General features: G+C 44.5%; 1 protein-coding gene across 1 annotated transcript in view; it reads right to left on the minus strand.

Annotated features, from left to right (window-relative positions):
* Positions 1-845: 845 nt before the first annotated feature.
* Positions 846-17,843, minus strand: part of gsg1l (gsg1-like) — a gene marked incomplete at both ends in the record, with an annotated part of 61,867 nt that continues 44,869 nt past the window's right edge. The window contains 3 exons of the mRNA XM_079520723.1: positions 846-1,239; positions 5,848-5,959; positions 9,876-10,028. Coding sequence (XP_079376849.1) covers positions 846-1,239; positions 5,848-5,959; positions 9,876-10,028 — 659 coding nt within the window. The remainder of the gene's footprint in view (positions 1,240-5,847; positions 5,960-9,875; positions 10,029-17,843) is intronic.

Below are 17,843 nucleotides of genomic sequence, written 5' to 3' on the forward strand. Positions count from 1 at the left end.
ACAACGTCTCAGTGTCATTCCCAAAGGACCACGGAATTGTTTAATGATCTTTCGTTCTACATTCACGTTTTAAGATATGGACATGCTGCGTACTGTATTCGACCAGCTGTCATTGCACTGAATGCCGTCGTCAGAGACAAACAACAACAGATGGGGTATGGTTGGCAGTGTTTAAAGAAGTAATCTGCAATCGGTTGAACATTGGCCCTGTCAGCATTAAACACAAACATGAGTAGGGGAGTCAGAAAATCCATGTCAAAATTCCTCTGGGGGACGGGAAGAAAAATAACTTAATCTTACTTGTTCTGAGCATTTGTCAGTAAAGCCCCCCAAGTGACAGTGTAGCTGAACAAAACCCAAGATACCATTTCAAGTTGAGGCTCAACACAAAATACTTTGAAAAGAAATGCTAAGAATTGCACATAGTCTTTTCTTCACATTCAGTGTCATGAAGTAAAGGGCATGACATTTCACAGAGAAGTCTCTTTATCGTCGATATATCTGCTGGGGGAACGGGTCCCACCTCTCTTGGGCATACAAATAATCTTTATACACAGTTCTGAAGGTCAACCAACTCACCACATTCTCTCACTCATATCCTATATATCTATATATACAGTATATTTAATATTATTTATAGACAATTCATATATAAATAGAAGAAACCTCAAAGTTCACGAGGTTTTCCTATACAACCTCTGTTCGAGAGTTTTCTTTTCTTCTCCTTTACGGTCGCTCAAACGACACTGTGCTTTTTCTAAGGGCGAGGTCGGCTCAGCCCCTCCCACAGCAGTCTGCCCGCCACCTCCCAGCATGACCACACCCTGTGCCTCCCCGCCCCCCCCTCAGCACTGCTCCTCCCCCAAGGCGTCCATGTTCTCCCTGAGGTCTGTGGGGGTTCTCATTTTCCCGCACCGGCCCTGTCCCGGCGGACCGGCTACATGCCCGCCCGGCCCCGTCTGGACCATGAGTCCTCCTCCGGCCACCACGCCAGGCATGATGGTGCCGCTGCCGCCGTGGCCGCCGTGGCCCGGGTAGACCTCCACCGAACTGGAGATGGACTGCAGGGAGTGGTCGCGGAAGTAGTGGAAGGCCTCCTGATCCAGGTAGTTCTGCTCGTCCCTCAGGCCCTGCTCGTACAGCTTGCGCTTGTGGCGGAACTCGATCACCGTCTTGGTGTAGGAGTTGAGCGTGGTGACGGAGGCCGCCATGCAGCAGGTGAAGGAGCCCCACGCCAAGCTGCATGAAGGATGAGAGAGAGAGAGAGAGAGAGAGAGAGAGAGAGAGGCAGGGGCGTTACTAGCGCTACGCAGACAACGCAACTGCGTGGGGGCGCAGAGGCATTTGGGGCACACGGCCACCCACCTGTGCTGTCGGTAAAATACAATTATTAATACATTAATACACTTAAAAGACAGTGTCGTAGAGCTGAATGGAGATGGAGAAAGGATAGGCTAGCCACATCCCACAATATGCTCAAAAAAAGCCATGGCTGATTATCAGACTGCAGTCAAAGAGGCAAGAAATGCTTATTTTTCACATGTAATAAGTACACAAGTTAATAACCCCCGGGTACTTTTTCAGACCATTAACTCAGCAATTAACCCCAGTCAACCCCCTTGAAGCATCACCATCTCACCCATTTTTCAAGTAAGATTTTAACCATCAGACAACAGATTATCCCTGAGCCCAGAGCACTAGGGGAAAACACGCCTATGACCACACCTCTAGGCGCAAAGCCGCAAATACCAGTATCGGCATAATAGATAGCGCTGGACCAAAATACCATTAAGGGACAGAGCAAGCTCCTATACTCGTAATTTTCGGGCAGCGGCTGAATTGTTGATAGACTACACAAGCCTCAACAAGTGGTGACTGTACTGTTCCCAAGTGTAAGAACTCATTCGGACAGTCTGCCTTCTCATTTCTCATTTTCAACTATGGTTGAAATCAAACCAACTGTGCTCACATGTATAGTTTCTGACCGCAGTGACCGGTTACTTGAATGATTTTGTCTACTTTTGTTTTGTATCACAAATTTATGTAATGGGTATGATGTAAAATTACTAGTGTATATTGCTCTTTTGTGGTACTTAATTGGGCTTTTAGACTAAAGTGTTATCATATCTTTAGAAATGTCTTGTGTGGACAGGTGATGAAAACTAGCACTAGTGCTAATACACTGCAAGCAACACGTCTACAAATTGTACAATTGTGCAATGTGATTGTGATGTCCATGTCAAATAAATAAAGTTTAGTCTTAGCCTTAGTTAACGCAATTAATACTGGTACAGTATGCGTATGAAGCTCTTGTATTGTTGTTACCTAGGAACTACAAGTTTTCTTGTTGTTGCCTAGGAACTGAAAGTTCTGTGATTTTCCAACTCTGGTACACGCCTATCGCCTTCTAGCTTCCTAGGCGTGCACCTGAACAAGTTACTGGAGTGATCTGACAACTCAGATGCCCTCTACAGCCAGAGCTAGAGCAGGCTGTCCTTTCTGAGAAGGCTCAGGTCCTTCAGTGTGTGCAACAAGATACTGCAGATGTTCAGATCAGACTGTAATGGCTGGTGTCCTCTTCTTTGCCCTCTCTGTGTCTGAGCGCATTCGGTGAAAGGTGGTTTGTGTTCTTCTATCTATGCAGATAAACTTAAGTAGGCTAAGAGTAAAGCAAAGAAAGTGAAGAAAATTCTAAGTAGAATGGTGTAAGGAGAAACAGATGGAAAGATTAATATACAGATGGAGGGACTGATTAGTATACAAATATAACCTCAAAACACAGGTCTTTTTTCAAGCGCACAGGAATTCATCAAGTCATCGCGTCCCTGTGCGCACGCTCTCGAGCGTCCCTCGGAGTTGGAAAAGCACCGGTCAGTAGTAAAAAGACGAGGAGTAATTGACCAGATGGCGAAGAACAAATGAGGCAATTTCCTCCAGGCCTAATAGCACTCACAGTGGCATCTGGGGGGATGCTGCCAATGTACCACAGCACTTTAGCCTTTCTTTCCTCTCATAGCCTGCTTCAGCCTTGCTAGCTCCCACACAGGTCCTGTTAATGTTACTGGGAACACAGCGGACGGCCTGCTAATTGTGACGGCCGGGGGAACAGCTCCGGGGAGGACATTTCTGCGGTTGTTGGTCATTTATGAGAAAGACAACAGCCCCGTGCAGAGACACATTGAACTCTGAGAACGCATAAAGCATGCCACCTTTGTATTAACGGTGAGTATTTGAAAACTCATTAAAAGATCAAGAGGCAGAAACACTTCAAGTGGTCATCTTGGAACCACTTTAATTTACCTATTTCCTTTTTGTTTCCTTATCTTTAGTTACTTTCTGCCCTTTTATCAAGACCGATGTCCGTGTCCACAGACAGATTTCTTGATCGGCCAATGTGCGCACTGGGACATGAATCACATGATGACTTGCTGAATTCTTGTGCACTTGAAAGAAGATATGTTGTTTTTAGCACAGTTATATCTGACAGGATGAGGAGTCGAGGACCAATTACTGTGTAAAAGATGACGTTGAAAATCGGCGATGCCCTCCTTTATGTAATAGATATCAGTACGTCCTCCACCACACATAATTGTGAGCTATCTTACCCTGCGAAGGATGCCTTCACAATGTGCCAAATTACCTTAGCAGACAGCATTTTCTAACCCTCAGAAAGGGACAGACCTTGATGCCTTCCTGCATTCAACATTCAAATTCAATGTGCTACAATGGAACCAGAATAAATAAAGTTTTTCTCTTATGTACATGCACACAAGACATACTAATGAAGAACGCCTTGAACCTTGACCGTTAAACCATTACACCAATGGGCTTTTGTGTGCATGTGCAGATTATGTCCATAGGTTTTCACATGAACTCCAAACACACGCACGCGTGTGGGTCTTCAGCATTATTCTGACGGTGCATTATTCTGACGGCGCGTTGGTCCGACTCACCCCATTACTAACCCTGTCCCTAACCGTAACCGGACACGAAGCCACATTGTCGGACTAATGTGCCGTCAGAATTACGAGCGGAAACTCCTTCCCATCTCCTTCACCTATTTGTCAATTCATCTCCATTTGCGTGCATTTGTCCCTTACACCCCCCCACCGCACACACACACACCCATTGTGTCCTTGGTGTTACCTTGTGCCAATGCACTAAAGCGAGGAGATCTAACTCAGACAGCAGCTGCTGGCTGCGCCAAACTCCGAACGGAGAGAAGGTCAAGGCCAGGCTTGTCTGGCTAATTATCCCACAAGATAAGTCCCCTGTTGCTGAGCTGCTACAGTACCTGAGCAATACCTTCTCAAACCACACCACAGCAGTGGTGAACTAAACCCTAGTACTACGAGTACTAATACTACCGATCAAACATTACTCCACTACAAGTGAAAGTTGCTCTGACAAATGCGTACTTGAGTTAAATTACTGGAGTACTTTCTTTCTAAAAATAACACAGCATTCAAAAGTACAAGTTACAAACATTGTGACATTTTCCCCAAAGATTCAAACATTTAAAAAAACAAGCTCTCAATATGCATCTTATCGCAGCACGTTGTGAGCTTAGATCTGCTATTTTCACTATATTTGAGATAGGGCCGAAGGGGGAGTCAAAAGTACAATATTTGTTTTTGAAATGTAGTGAAGCGGATACTCAAGTACAGATACTCAAGTACAGATATTCAAAAATGTTTACTTAAGTACAGTATTCTGTATTACTGCCCAAAAACATTGTGTTTTGGTCTTTTGTTGGTCTAAAGACCTTTATACACCGGTGATGTGTTTTGTCTTCTCGCGCGATTAATTCACCTGAAATACAAAGTGTTGTTTATGTCAGTACAGCCATCCAGAATGTGAATATTTACAGGGCAATAAAGCGACGCAATTGTATTCTGAATGGGGTCGATTTTTCATCCGCAAATAAAAGCATCAGCCTGCATGAAGGAGGCATCATAGTTTTAATAGTTTTAAAGTAAAATATTCGCCAGAGATTTTCCTATTGTTTATTTGTCACGCCTTTAAAGACCTTTAAGCCAACTTTATACTTTGAATTATGAAGTGCCTATTGCTGACAAGAGCTGATCTACACACTAACAATACATTGCACAGATAGATATGCATAATAAGCACTTTTATGATGACAATGTTTTCTGATGCTTTGTACTTTGTTGTACTTTGAACCACTATTAGACAATGTTATGAGCAGATTTATAATGCATTATAAGTATGTTTATAAATGCATTACAGACACCCTGCAGGCTAACGAACCCCCCCCTCTCTCTCTATGTTTCTGCCTGTCTCCTCTCCTCTCCTCTCCTCTCCTCTCCTCTCCTCTCCTCTCCTCTCCTCTCCTCTCCTCTCCTCTCCTCTCCTCTCCTCTCCTCTCTCTGTTTCTGCCTGCCTCGTTCGTTCTGTCACTTTCCTCTCCTCTGCTCTGTCCCAGATTGTACTAAAAACCTTCATTAATGTGTTGAATCCCAGACGGCGCTATACTCAAGCCAAACAGACTCAACCCCCCCCCCCCCCCTCTCTCTCTGTCCATGTTTGTCCCACAGCGCAGGGCATCAAGCCGTGGACACACTGCCAAATTCACGACACTCATGGCCCGAACTGGAATGGTGCCTCCCTGCAAATCATGTGTTTTGTTAGTCACATGTCATAAGGCTGAACGGACACACCTCTGTGCAATGGGTTTTAACGTAGCCGTCACAGTGTGTGTGTGTGTGTGTGTGTGTGTGTGTGTGTGTGTGTGTGTGTGTGTGTGTGTGTGTGTGTGTGTGTGTGTGTGTGTGTGTGTGTGTGTGTGTGTGTGTGTGTGTGTGTGTGTGTGTGAGAGAGACTGACCAAAAGGACCATCCGTAGTCCCAGCTGTGAGGCCTCCAGTCCTCTGGGCCCATACTAACGGTGATCTGGAACACCTGCGTGTACATCATGTGGGCCACCATGCCCAGCAGACCTGTGACACACACACGCACGCGCACACACACACACACACACACACACACACACACACACACACACACACACACACACACACACACACACACACACACACACACACACACACACACACACAAACACATGCGCGCAAACACACACACATAGACTTTTAATGTAAACTGTTTTTTTTTCCACATTGACATTCCAATCAGGGTAGAACACACACCTGTATACACACACATGATACACACACACACATGCGGCATACGCACGCACGCACGCACGCACGCACGCACGCACGCACGCACGCACGCACGCACGCTCGTACACACACCCATTTGCTGTCGTCTCGAATGCATGGTAATTTACAGTGGTAATTACCTTAAAGATAATAGCTTGTAAATCACACACACACACACACACACACCGAGACGGACTCCTGCTAAATGTGTCATCAGAAATCATTTGACAGATAATTACACTAATTAGTCATTATACAGTATCCATTGATCTAGCGTGCCAGCCTGCCATCAATGTGACACACACACATAATCACTCATAAACACACAGTAAATCAACCTGCTGCAACCGCTAATATAAGTCAATGTGAGGGAATAAGGTTAATGCAGAGGTCATGTATCATGGCTGTGGGGTGGAAACCCGATACGTCCAAAAACTGTTACTTTGAACAGAACGGGTAAAAGAACCCATGTGTTCCAATATGATGCAGTACTGAAAACATATGGAAATATGGAGATACAAGGTTTCTGACAGCCACAATCAATCGATCGATCGAGAGAGAGAGAGAGAGAGAGAGAGAGAGAGAGAGAGAGAGAGAGAGTGTGTGTGTGTGTGTGTGTGTGTGTGTGTGTGTGTGTGTGTGTGTGTGTGTGTGTGAGCGTGCATCATGCTGTACTAAATCTGGCTGAGGATTTACAGTTCTCTATAAAGGCAGCATCATTTCTCTTTGGCCTTAAGACAGGGAATTCTAGGAAAAAGTGTGTGTGTGTGGGGAGGGGGGAGTGCGTGTGCATGCGTGCGTGCGTGCGTGCGTGCGTGCGTGCGTGCGCGCGTGCGTGCGTGCGTGCATATACTGTAGGTATCCCAATGACGTTGCATTTCCATTTGGGTATGGTTTGGCATGGAACCGTTTAACCACGTTAACCCTGGCCTCTCTATTTTGGGCTTTTCACTAGTGGAAAACATAATTCTCAAAAATATTGTATATCAACTATTTTCGTCGTACAGGTTTAAGCGTGCCCGTTCCTGGATTTTCGGGAGCAAAGCAGTTGCTCCAAATACATGTCTGAATATTTACAACTGCTCATCGAAGACTACAGTCATCAATAGATCTTTTCAAAGCAGCCATTAATCATTTTGACATGAAATAGTGTAGGTAAACTGTAAACACACTAATTAATGCCCTGTTCCACTCAGGTCAAACAGAGTCACGGTGCTGCTACTGTGCATGTTGTCTCTCTGGAAAGGCTCTGCTCCACTAAATGGAACTAAACCTTAATTAGTATCATTAGTAACAGCTGGGTTTACCCTACTATCTCATGTCAAAGTGGCTGCTGTGAAACATGTCTACTGTAGAACCCTGCAAGCCTGTCGAGACCCGATCAGTGCCCGGCATAATTGTAGGGCCGTTTCTGTATTTGACCATCAGGCCCATGAGCCGGGCTCGGATTCACAGAGTAGACCACATTATATAAATAACGTTAACATTTTGCACAGTGAATTTCACCTCAGCTAGCTTGAATGGGGTGTGTGAGAGGTGTGAGAGAGGCAGCACCCAAGGCTATGGGGCAGAGACCGTATCTTAGCAACACTGAAAGTGCTAAATCTCATTGGTCGTGTCATGAGTAAAGCTGAGGGCTTTTCTAGACACCCGACAGGCGACAGCCACAATCACATCAAGCCCCCAGAACGGCTGGGAAACGTTGAAGCCACCCAACCCTACTGGTCAAAGCTGGTACTGCAGGTGGCTACTGCAAGAGCGTGCAGCTGGGGTTTAACACAGAGCACTCGTTCATGAATCGATTCAGGCGTGTTCAGGCAAATACGGAAGTAGAGTCTTCTTCCGGGTGCTTCAAACACCAGTGAACAACTATCATTGAAATGAATAGTGAGGCTGTCCGCTGTCTAGTTTATATAATAACTTTATGAGGCACACACAGCAACGAGACGAGGGAAGAGCAGAGTTGGAGCAAGACAGGAGAATCACCGTCATTTCTCAAATAAATCGCCCTTCATTCATATTGATTTTTATCAGAGCGCAAGAGTGCACAGCTGAGAGTGTAGCTGATGTGCGCACCAGTGAAAGCGAACGCTAGATAATAATTAATGAATTAATAATAAATAAATAAAAAGGCGTCGGGCTTCAGGACCGGCGGTACCTAGGCTGGGGTGGCCAGGGCAAGACCAGGGCCCACATTTTGGGCCCGTGCAGGACTCTAGTCTACTGCAGGTTACAGCTCACATGGTTGAGCTGAAACAGACTCCATTTACAGTAACACTCAGTTTACACGCACAGACGCACGCACGCACGCACGCATGCACGCACGCACCCCTCTATCAGAATGATAGAGGGGTCAGTACGAGTTCTGTCAAGAGTTTTGTGGGCCAGACTAGGGCCCACAAAACAGGGTGCAAAACATAGTCTCTGCCACCCTTTCGGCCTGACAGAGACAAAGAATAAGAGAGGTGCCCGCGCTTGGCGAACCCCTTGACTAAGCTAGAGACTGCTTTGACATATTTTTGGAGGCCATAGGAAAACACTAGTTTAGCTGGTGATGTGTTTACAGTGTTCCTTCTTGGTTTGATTGTCCCCTTACACCAAATGATCATTCTGAAGGCCGTAACATATAGCTGTCAGAAACAATGACAAGCATCTCATAACGGCACATTGTTCCCAGACACCTGCTGACAGTATCCTGACAGTAGACAAGACGGGCTGCATCTAACACCATTGGAAATGCGCCAGTGGTTTTCGGGGGCCATGGCCCAGTGAAGGGCCAATAAAAAGGAGAGGAAAATGAATGAATGAAGAAGATGTATAATTATTCATTTATTATTCATATATTTATTTATTTATTTCAAATTAAATTCATAGGATTAGACGACTATTAACCTTTTGGAAATGTCTTTAACATGTGAATCCAATGAGCTTCTCTCTGCAGGAGTAAACGTGGTCTCTATCACCTCCTCTTGTCAAAGGAGTCACCAATTGAATGCCACGGAACCTACAGACCTCATTATAGTGCCTTTTACATGATTTCTTTACTTTTATGTTCTGGTCTTGAGTTCTCTTTTCATTTTCCCCAACATCACAGAAACCGCAAGGACACATTAAAAGATATACACCATTTCATTTTAAAAGTAATAATTCTCCCCCTCACTTTTATCTTTTTGCCTATAGGCCTATGGGGATGCAGGAAAGATTCACCCTTAATCATGGAATTACAGTTCACACAATTATTGCAAGGGAAATAACTGAGGCTGAAGTGTCTAAGAAATGTTGAGGACATATAAAAGTATCTAAGAAATGTTGAGATCATATAAAAGTGTCTAAGAAATGTTGAGGTCATATTAAAGTGTCATTTCTTATTAAAAAATCTCTCAGATTTTTGGGTTGCAAAGAATTGGCAGAGTGGAGAAAGTCGGATCAACCGGATCGCTTATAATAAAATGTGCCAGTGCTTATAATCTGCTTAATGTTCTGAGAGATATACTGTATGAGAAAAAATGGTAGACAATACCACATAATAGTACGTAGTAAAAATAATTTAGTATACCCTCTGTCTGTTTGTGAGAGCATGGATTTGTGTTTGTGTGTACGTGCGTCCACCTTCCTACGCTTTCTGTCACAACTCTGCTGTGTGCGTGCGTGCGTGCGTGCGTGCGTGCGTGCATGCGTGTTTCCAGCCCACCTGACAGCACGGTGAAGACAGCGGCAAAGGCGTTGAGTTTGAGTCCGTCGATGACGTTGGAAGAGTGGAACAGCTCCAGACACATGAGACTGAAGCCCACCACCAGCAGCAGAATGTACAGCACCTCCGACACCACCGAGAGCCACAGCACACCTGCAGCGCACACACACACACACACACACACACGTCAGCATTTTAGAACGACAACATCACTTCGTGCCACGATATGAGCTTGTAGATCTGCTATTTTCTAAAAGAAAATAGCAGAAAAAATTGCAGCAGGCACGTGCAGAGGGGGGGGCTAGGGGGGCTTGAGCACCTGCCCTTTTGCAGAAAGTGCCCTTTCCCTAAAAAAAAAAGAAAAGAAAAATGTTTTTTTCTTCTTTTTTTTAGGGAAAGGGCACCCCCCCCCCCCCCCCCCCACACATAAGGGCATGTGGGGGGATGTGATGTGGGGGGCCAATAAGGGCTTATGTGGGGGGCCAATACGGGCTTGTGTGGGGGGCAAACAAGGGCTTGTGTGGGGGGGCAATAAGGGCTTGTGGTGGGGGGCCAATAAGGGCTTGTGTGGGGGGGCAATAAGGGCTTGTGTGGGGGGCCAATAAGGGCTTGTGTGGGGGGCCAATAAGGGCTTGTGTGGGGGGGGGGGGAAATATGGGCTTGTGTGGGGGGCAAATAAGGGCTTATGTGGGGGGAGGCTTATGTGGGGGGCCAATAAGGGCTTGTTGTGGGGGGCCAAATAGGGCTTGTGTGGGGGGCAAATAAGGGCTTATGTGTGGGGGGCCAATAAGGGCTTGTGTGGGGGGCCAATAAGGGCTTGTGTGGGGGGCCAATAAGGGCTTGTGTGGGGGGGGGGGAAATATGGGCTTGTGTGGGGGGCAAATAAGGGCTTATGTGGGGGGAGGCTTATGTGGGGGGCCAATAAGGGCTTGTTGTGGGGGGCCAAATAGGGCTTGTGTGGGGGGCAAATAAGGGCTTATGTGTGGGGGGCCAATAAGGGCTTGTGTGGGGGGCAAACAAGGGCTTATTTGGGGGGCAAATAAGGGCTTATATGGGGGGCCAATAAGGGCTTGTGTGGGGGGCCAATAAGTGCCATTGGCCCTTCAAGACAAACATTTGACAAGTAATGATAATTCCACTATCATAATGAATTATCTGCCAAACTGCCATCAGTCAATTTTAGTTTCAGACTAATGAGAACATATTGCTTATTTTACTGTCCAATGACATGAAATGGCACAAGGGACGGACTCCACAAAAAGACCACCCCAAAAATCGCCGCACGCTATGCGCGCGCACACATGTGCCCTTTTCTGGAGTTTGAGCCCCTGCCCCCTCAGTGCTCTCTGCACGGTTTATTTCTGGTTATCTTTCTGATATGTAAAAATCTGAAAATGTACCATGGCCCCCTTGTGTCCTAAAGCACTGTAGCCTACTTGGTCACATTATGAGGTTTTTTTCTCCTCATGATGCCCTGCCTAGGCAACTGCCTGTTCTAGAAGCCTGATGGGAGGTCCGGCCCTGCTACGACCAATCATATTATGCCAACTGTGCAGACGCCCTCTGATAAAAGCAGCCAAAGGTCTGAAATCTACACACAGCAACAGAGAGACAGACACCAAGAAGAACTCAAATCCATCCAGGCTCCACTGACAGAGAGATAACAACCTCAGGCTGATGTTCCAGCTGATTCCTCACCTCCTCTGCCTTCTGGGCCTGCTGGATCTAGCTGATGTGCAGCTAGTGCAGCATGACAGCTGTCCAATGCTCGGTCGAGACTGGTACAGCTTCAACGGCCGCTGCTTCAAGTACGTCGCTACAAATATGACCTGGGCCCAAGCGGAGCTGAACTGTTTGTCTCAAGATGCCAACCTGGTGTCCATCCACAGTCTGGAGGAGCACAACTTTGTCCTAAACCTGATCAAGAACTTTGACCCGTCAGCGGAATGGACCTGGATTGGCCTGAGTGACATTCATCAGGAGGGTGCATGGATGTGGTCCGATGGGTGCAAAGTAAACTTCACCATCTGGTATGCTGATGAGCCAAATGGTGGTGTAACTCACAACTGTGCGCATACAAGCTGTGCAACTAAATGGTGTGACTATGACTGTTCTAGTCGACCTCAAGCTTCTGTTTGTGCATCTCGTATAGTCTGTCCCTAAAGACTGGATTGTCTGATTCTAACCCACTGACTTGTACTAGTCTGCAGGATAATAAATTTACTTTAAATGTATTCATGTGTTTAGTGGTGTAATTTCACTGTGTCTGAGTGTCTCCATTGCACAGAACATACTCATGAAACAATGTTAGAGGAATTCTCTCTCTCTCTTCCCAGTTAAATGATCCTCTGTAACACGGGTGGGCTACTTTGCTGACGGAGGGCTACTACATTTACACACTTATTCCAGGGGGCCACCTTCCATATATATTATATATTCGTGAATCAATTCCCACCTCATCACACAAAAGTAGCAAAAATTTGCCGATCTGACTTGAATTGGAATCGTGAAAAGTAACAATTTATTTTAATTTCAAATGCATTACCCCTGAAATGACGACACATCGTGAGCTTGTAGATCTGCTATTTTCTAAACATTTGTATACATTTAAAAACTTGAAATGGGACATAATTCTGCATAACGAGTATACTTTCCACTTTTAATACTTTAAGTATACATTTTGATGCCAGCCCAATACTTTTGTACTTTTACTCGAGTAACATTTTGAATTAAAACTACTTTTTCCACGTCTGACCTCAGCTGAGGAGACCAGAGTCCAGACCTCTGGACTCTCAGTGTAGTGACAGTGTAAACCACAGAGGTCACCGTGTCCCAGTATAGAGACAGTGTAAACCACGGAGGTCACCGTGTCCCAGTATAGAGACAGTGTAAACCACGGAGGTCACCGTGTTAGGCATGATGTGACAAACTGCTGCTGTAGCACTCACATCTGACATTGGATATAGTTCAAAGTCTGACTGTCCATGAGAGCGAGAGAGGGACGCACGCACGCACGCACGCACGCACGCACGCACGCACGCACGCACGCACGCACGCACGCACGCACGCACGCACACACACACACACACACACACACACACACACACACACACACACACACACACACACACGTATGCTTAAGTATATAAGTGATCTCTGGTCTGCTACTGTTTTTCTCTTCCTTGATGTTTACCTTGATGACTGACTTCCAGCACCTGGCCTAAATGTAGGCTTTGAGATGTGCACACAATCCTCTCTGTGAACTGCTACTGTGGTTCCCTTTATTGACCAGTTGTGTCAATCATCTCTGAATTAGTGCATTGATACATTCTCCCTCTCTCTCTCTCTCTGTGTGTGTGTGTGTGTGTGTGTGTGTGTGTGTGTGTGTGTGTGTGTGTGTGTGTGTGTGTGTGTGTGTGTGTGTGTGTGTGTGATCTGTACATGGACCAGGCATTCCAAGATAAACATTCTAAGTACCAATGCAGAATGTGTGAAAATGTGTGCAAATCTGAAAACCACTGATTTAGAAGCTGCTACAAACGTATTGCCCCTGATGGGATGAATACAGCCGTTTGAAGTTGAAATTGAACACATTCGACCACACATGATATAATCGTGTCGTGGAATGACCTGCAGTTCAGGCTAAAATTTGCCTTGAAAGTTCCTTTGAGAAGTTTCAAAGGGATCATCTTAAATGTACAGTCCAACACCTGCACATGTTCGGATGTGTATACTAGCCTTGCCATAGGCCCATATTATTTTTTTCCTGTTTAAAATGTACATTGTGTATGTGCTCTGTGCACAATTTCTTGCGCCCGGTCACTGTTAGTGTACCATTTTTATATACTTTGTACAGTATAGGTTTCTTGAGGTATGTCATGGATGTATTATTTGGCTGTTACAGGTATGTTGTGTAATTTGACATGTACGATGTAGCATTGAAGTGTAATTTTGTTTCTTGCCTCTTGGCCAGTTCCCACTTGCAGACTCAGTCTCAATGTGTTTTTGAGTGGTTCCAAGGAACAGCTTTGTCCCTATGTCCCAATTCCTAACCTATGTGACTATGTCCCTATGTCCCTATGTCCCGATGTTTAGAGTACCAATAGGGGGTGCTGTTGCACCACTCGCTTCAGACTGGTCTGATTTTACTGGTTAAATAAACATTAATAATAAAAAATAATAAAAAAAATAAAAAAAATAAACATCAACCATTTCTCTTCAATGGATTTATTGTGATTGTTTCCATTTTATCCAAACTTTTATTATTGTGTCAATCTCGGCTGTTCATGAAGACATGGATGTTTGTTTGTAAATCAACATTTCCTGCAGGGTCTATTCATTATTCAATGGTAGACTTTTCAAATCAGTCCATGTTTTAAAAATTGCGAGCCTGCAGTCCCAGCTCTGACCAGTAGGGCCGAGTGCTTCAACGTTGGCCAGCCCTTCTGGGGGCTTGATGGAGTGTTGACATGACATGACATCCGCATTGAGTAGGACCAGAGTAAGGCCCGCATACTTTTTTCTTAAAGCACCAGCGTCCAATATTTATTTTATTATTTTATAAAAAAATGTTTGGGGGGGTAAAATACACATTATCAATAGAATTCAATAAAAAACAACTAGGGCGGAATTCTCCTTTAAGTCAGAAATTATGACAGAACATTGCTGTTTTGATCAAAACCATCAAACCATGGAGAGCGCCGTAGATTTAGAGAGAAGAGACAGTTTTTGTCGGGCCGTAAACAAGGAAGTGAGCGGCAGTGCACATGCGCGAAACATGTCTAAGATCACTGAAGAAGGCATGGCCAAGCAACGGGAGCTGTCAAAAGATGGATTACAGCGATCCCATTTTATATCATTAAAAAACGTTATATGATGGAGAATGCCGTCAGAAGCAATAAATGTGTTAACAATGAGTAGAGTTCACTTATAAAACCACACATTTCAAGCGAGTTTTGAGTTGTTGTGAGGTCTTCTATTTACTTCCATTGCAACGTCGTCATATTACTAATTACTGTATGCAATGTCTAAAACAGGGCTCCAGTTGAACACATCAAAGTAAAACATTTGACAGATTTCTCCAAGCTTTCCACAGGTTTCTCACACAGGGTTGGAGGAACCTGACATCTGTCGAACACACGCAACCAACCGTCAGCGTGAGCCATCTGCTATCACTTAATGAGGATTAGCAGACATTATGCAGGTATATTTTTATGCAGTCATAAAAATTCACTTATATTATAGTATAGAGAGACCTTTTGGTTGTGACGTTTGTAGCAAAAGTTGCCATACTGGGTTGCCGAATAGTATTATCCCCTCACAACATTATACTGGATTCCTGACATTAAGCCATTGGCATTTTAGGGCCCCTGTCACCTCAGCACCCCTGATGGTGTCTCCCTTAAACAAACAAACAAAAAAGGTCATCCTCTAAATGTTTTGCTCAGCTATAGACTGATAGGACAATCTCCCAGCTCTTATTGCTAGAACTGGGTGGAAACAATTGAGCAGTTGAGACGAATAACAGTCTAAGTCCACTAATTATCCATACTGTATATATAGATAAGGGTTCAGGACAGATAGGCCTTTTCGGGGAGGGGTCAGAATAAATTATGGAATTAGACTGTTATTCGTCTCAACTGCTCACGAATAAACGATGTGTAAATCACCAGCGACGAGTATGTAGCATCAAAACTATATTCACGTAGTTGATGCCTCATCCATACAGGTTGCCTTTAGTCGCAGTGAAGGTTAAACCCAATAGGCTCTCCATTTAGTGTAGCACAGTGGCTCTCAAACCTTTTAATTTATTTGAAGGACCCCCCTTACTCTGAGAGTTCACATCTCAGAGTTACATACCCGTAAGAGGCAATTTAACCCCCACAAGGAACCATGAGGGTACCTGAACCACACGTTGTGACCCACTGGTGTAGGGCCAATGCACAACATCAGCACCCTGACTCTGTTTTACCAGAATGGCGAAACACAAACTAAATTAATATAATTGGAAAGACCTGTGAAGAAAGTAAGGAAGAGGCCCAATTTCTTTCCCATATAGCTTCTGAGCCTATTCTGAATAAAATACAAATTGTGTAGCTTTATTGCCACGTAATATTAGCATTCTGTGTAAATGTTCTGTACTCAAGACAAACAGCAGTTTGAATTGAAATAACGTAATCGTATGAAATTACCTTTAAAAAATGGTGATCCTTCATGTGCTGACATGATTTGTTTCCAAAGCAGTAGGCATAGTGGCCATTCTTGATATAGGTCTCCGATATCTGGCAATGTGCAGGCTAGTGTTTCCCTAACTTTTTTTTGCCCCTATTTACCACTTACTCTATGTACCATATATAGGTAAAAAGAGGGGAGTTTCTTTTACCATGTTCCTCTGAAAGGCTCCTTGGGGCCATTGTTGTTCGTACAAAGGGACCGAAATTACTTTTATTCAAAGACTTGCCCTTAAAAAAAAGATACTCTGCCTTCAAGACATCCGAAAAGCAAATTGTTGATTACGTCTCGTAACAGGTTAGCGAGTGGAGGGGGACATGCGTCTTCGAACATGTGTCTGGATTGGAACAGGTGGTGAACAAAGCCAGCACTGGGGAACAGCACTGCCATCAAAGAGAACACATCAAACTGAAGGATAACCAACATGTGCATGCAGGCAGGCAGGCACGCACTCATGCATGCACCCACATAGAAACAAAAGTTTGTCAATACACAAACACACTGTACGTCAGAGACTCAGAGACTCTGTAGAGTATTGTGTTGGAGCCAGCTCGGTTATCTGCGAAGGCCACAGTGTTGGAAACAGTAGACTGTTCCAAAACCACAGTCAGTGACTGACAGAGAGAGAGAGAGAGAGAGAGAGAGAGAGAGAGAGAGAGAGAGAGAGAGAGCGCGAGTATGTAAACATCTGAAAAGTGAAGGCCATGCACAGTAATTCTCAGCGTGAATGTATCCATTTGTACATTGTCATGAACACTGTCCTCAGTTACTCATTACTGTCACTCATTTACATTCAGCATGCTGCTTTGGCAATGTTGCAGCTGTTCGACTGACACCACCACACTGACAGAACGGACAGAGGTACTGAAAGAGAGACAGACATATGCGGTATATATGGTGGGGAATTGAAAAAGAAACAGAAATTTACTGTAGGAGGCAGAAATGAGAAGATAGCGGGTGAGAGATAGCTGAGCAACGTTTGAGAAATTATGCATTTTTCATAAAGCTAGTACTGCTACTGTACTTGGTGGTGCAATCGATGGCCTTATGAAAGCAGCATTTTCTCATTGTGGACACACTGAGGCTGTTCACTATGCGGAATGTCGCTTAACGCCTTGCCTGCCAATGATGACGTTTCTCGTCATATATTCTTCCAAGGCTCACATTGCCAATGTCATGATGTGTTTTCAGTGGTTTAGGGCGTTCTAACACATGCCTGTGAATAATCCCAGGATCAACGAAGAAATGTACACCGGAAATCACGTGATCACAACATTTTTCAGCTAGTTTAGGATAATGCTCAAAGATTTTGTACAAACTTTTCTCTGCTCTCTGGTGGTATTTTGGGCAAAAACAGCAAGCCACATTCAACTGCTATAACTATATGGAATGGATTATCGAGGCGGCACATTTTTCTTCCCCCCACTCTACAAGACTACTGCGTCTTTGAAAGCGAATGTCATGAAATAAAAAAATGACTCTTTCAAAAGCAAGACGCACTCTATGTTTTAGACTGGATTTTCAGAGATGAAAGTGTATAACCCAAATAATAAAAAGTCTTACTGAGGTAGCTATAAAGTGTAAATATTCTAGGTTTGATGTTGTGACTTGCCTGTGAGTTAACTAGATCTCAACTAACTCAAAATATCCTAATCTCATAATATATTGATACAGAAACTTTATATCTCCACATTTCATCTTTGTATGTTTTTCTCATAAATATTAGCAAGAGCCTAT

This window comes from Electrona antarctica (assembly GCF_951216825.1).
Source record: "Electrona antarctica genome assembly, chromosome: 14".
In the NCBI taxonomy this organism is placed as follows: Eukaryota; Metazoa; Chordata; class Actinopteri; order Myctophiformes; family Myctophidae; genus Electrona; species Electrona antarctica.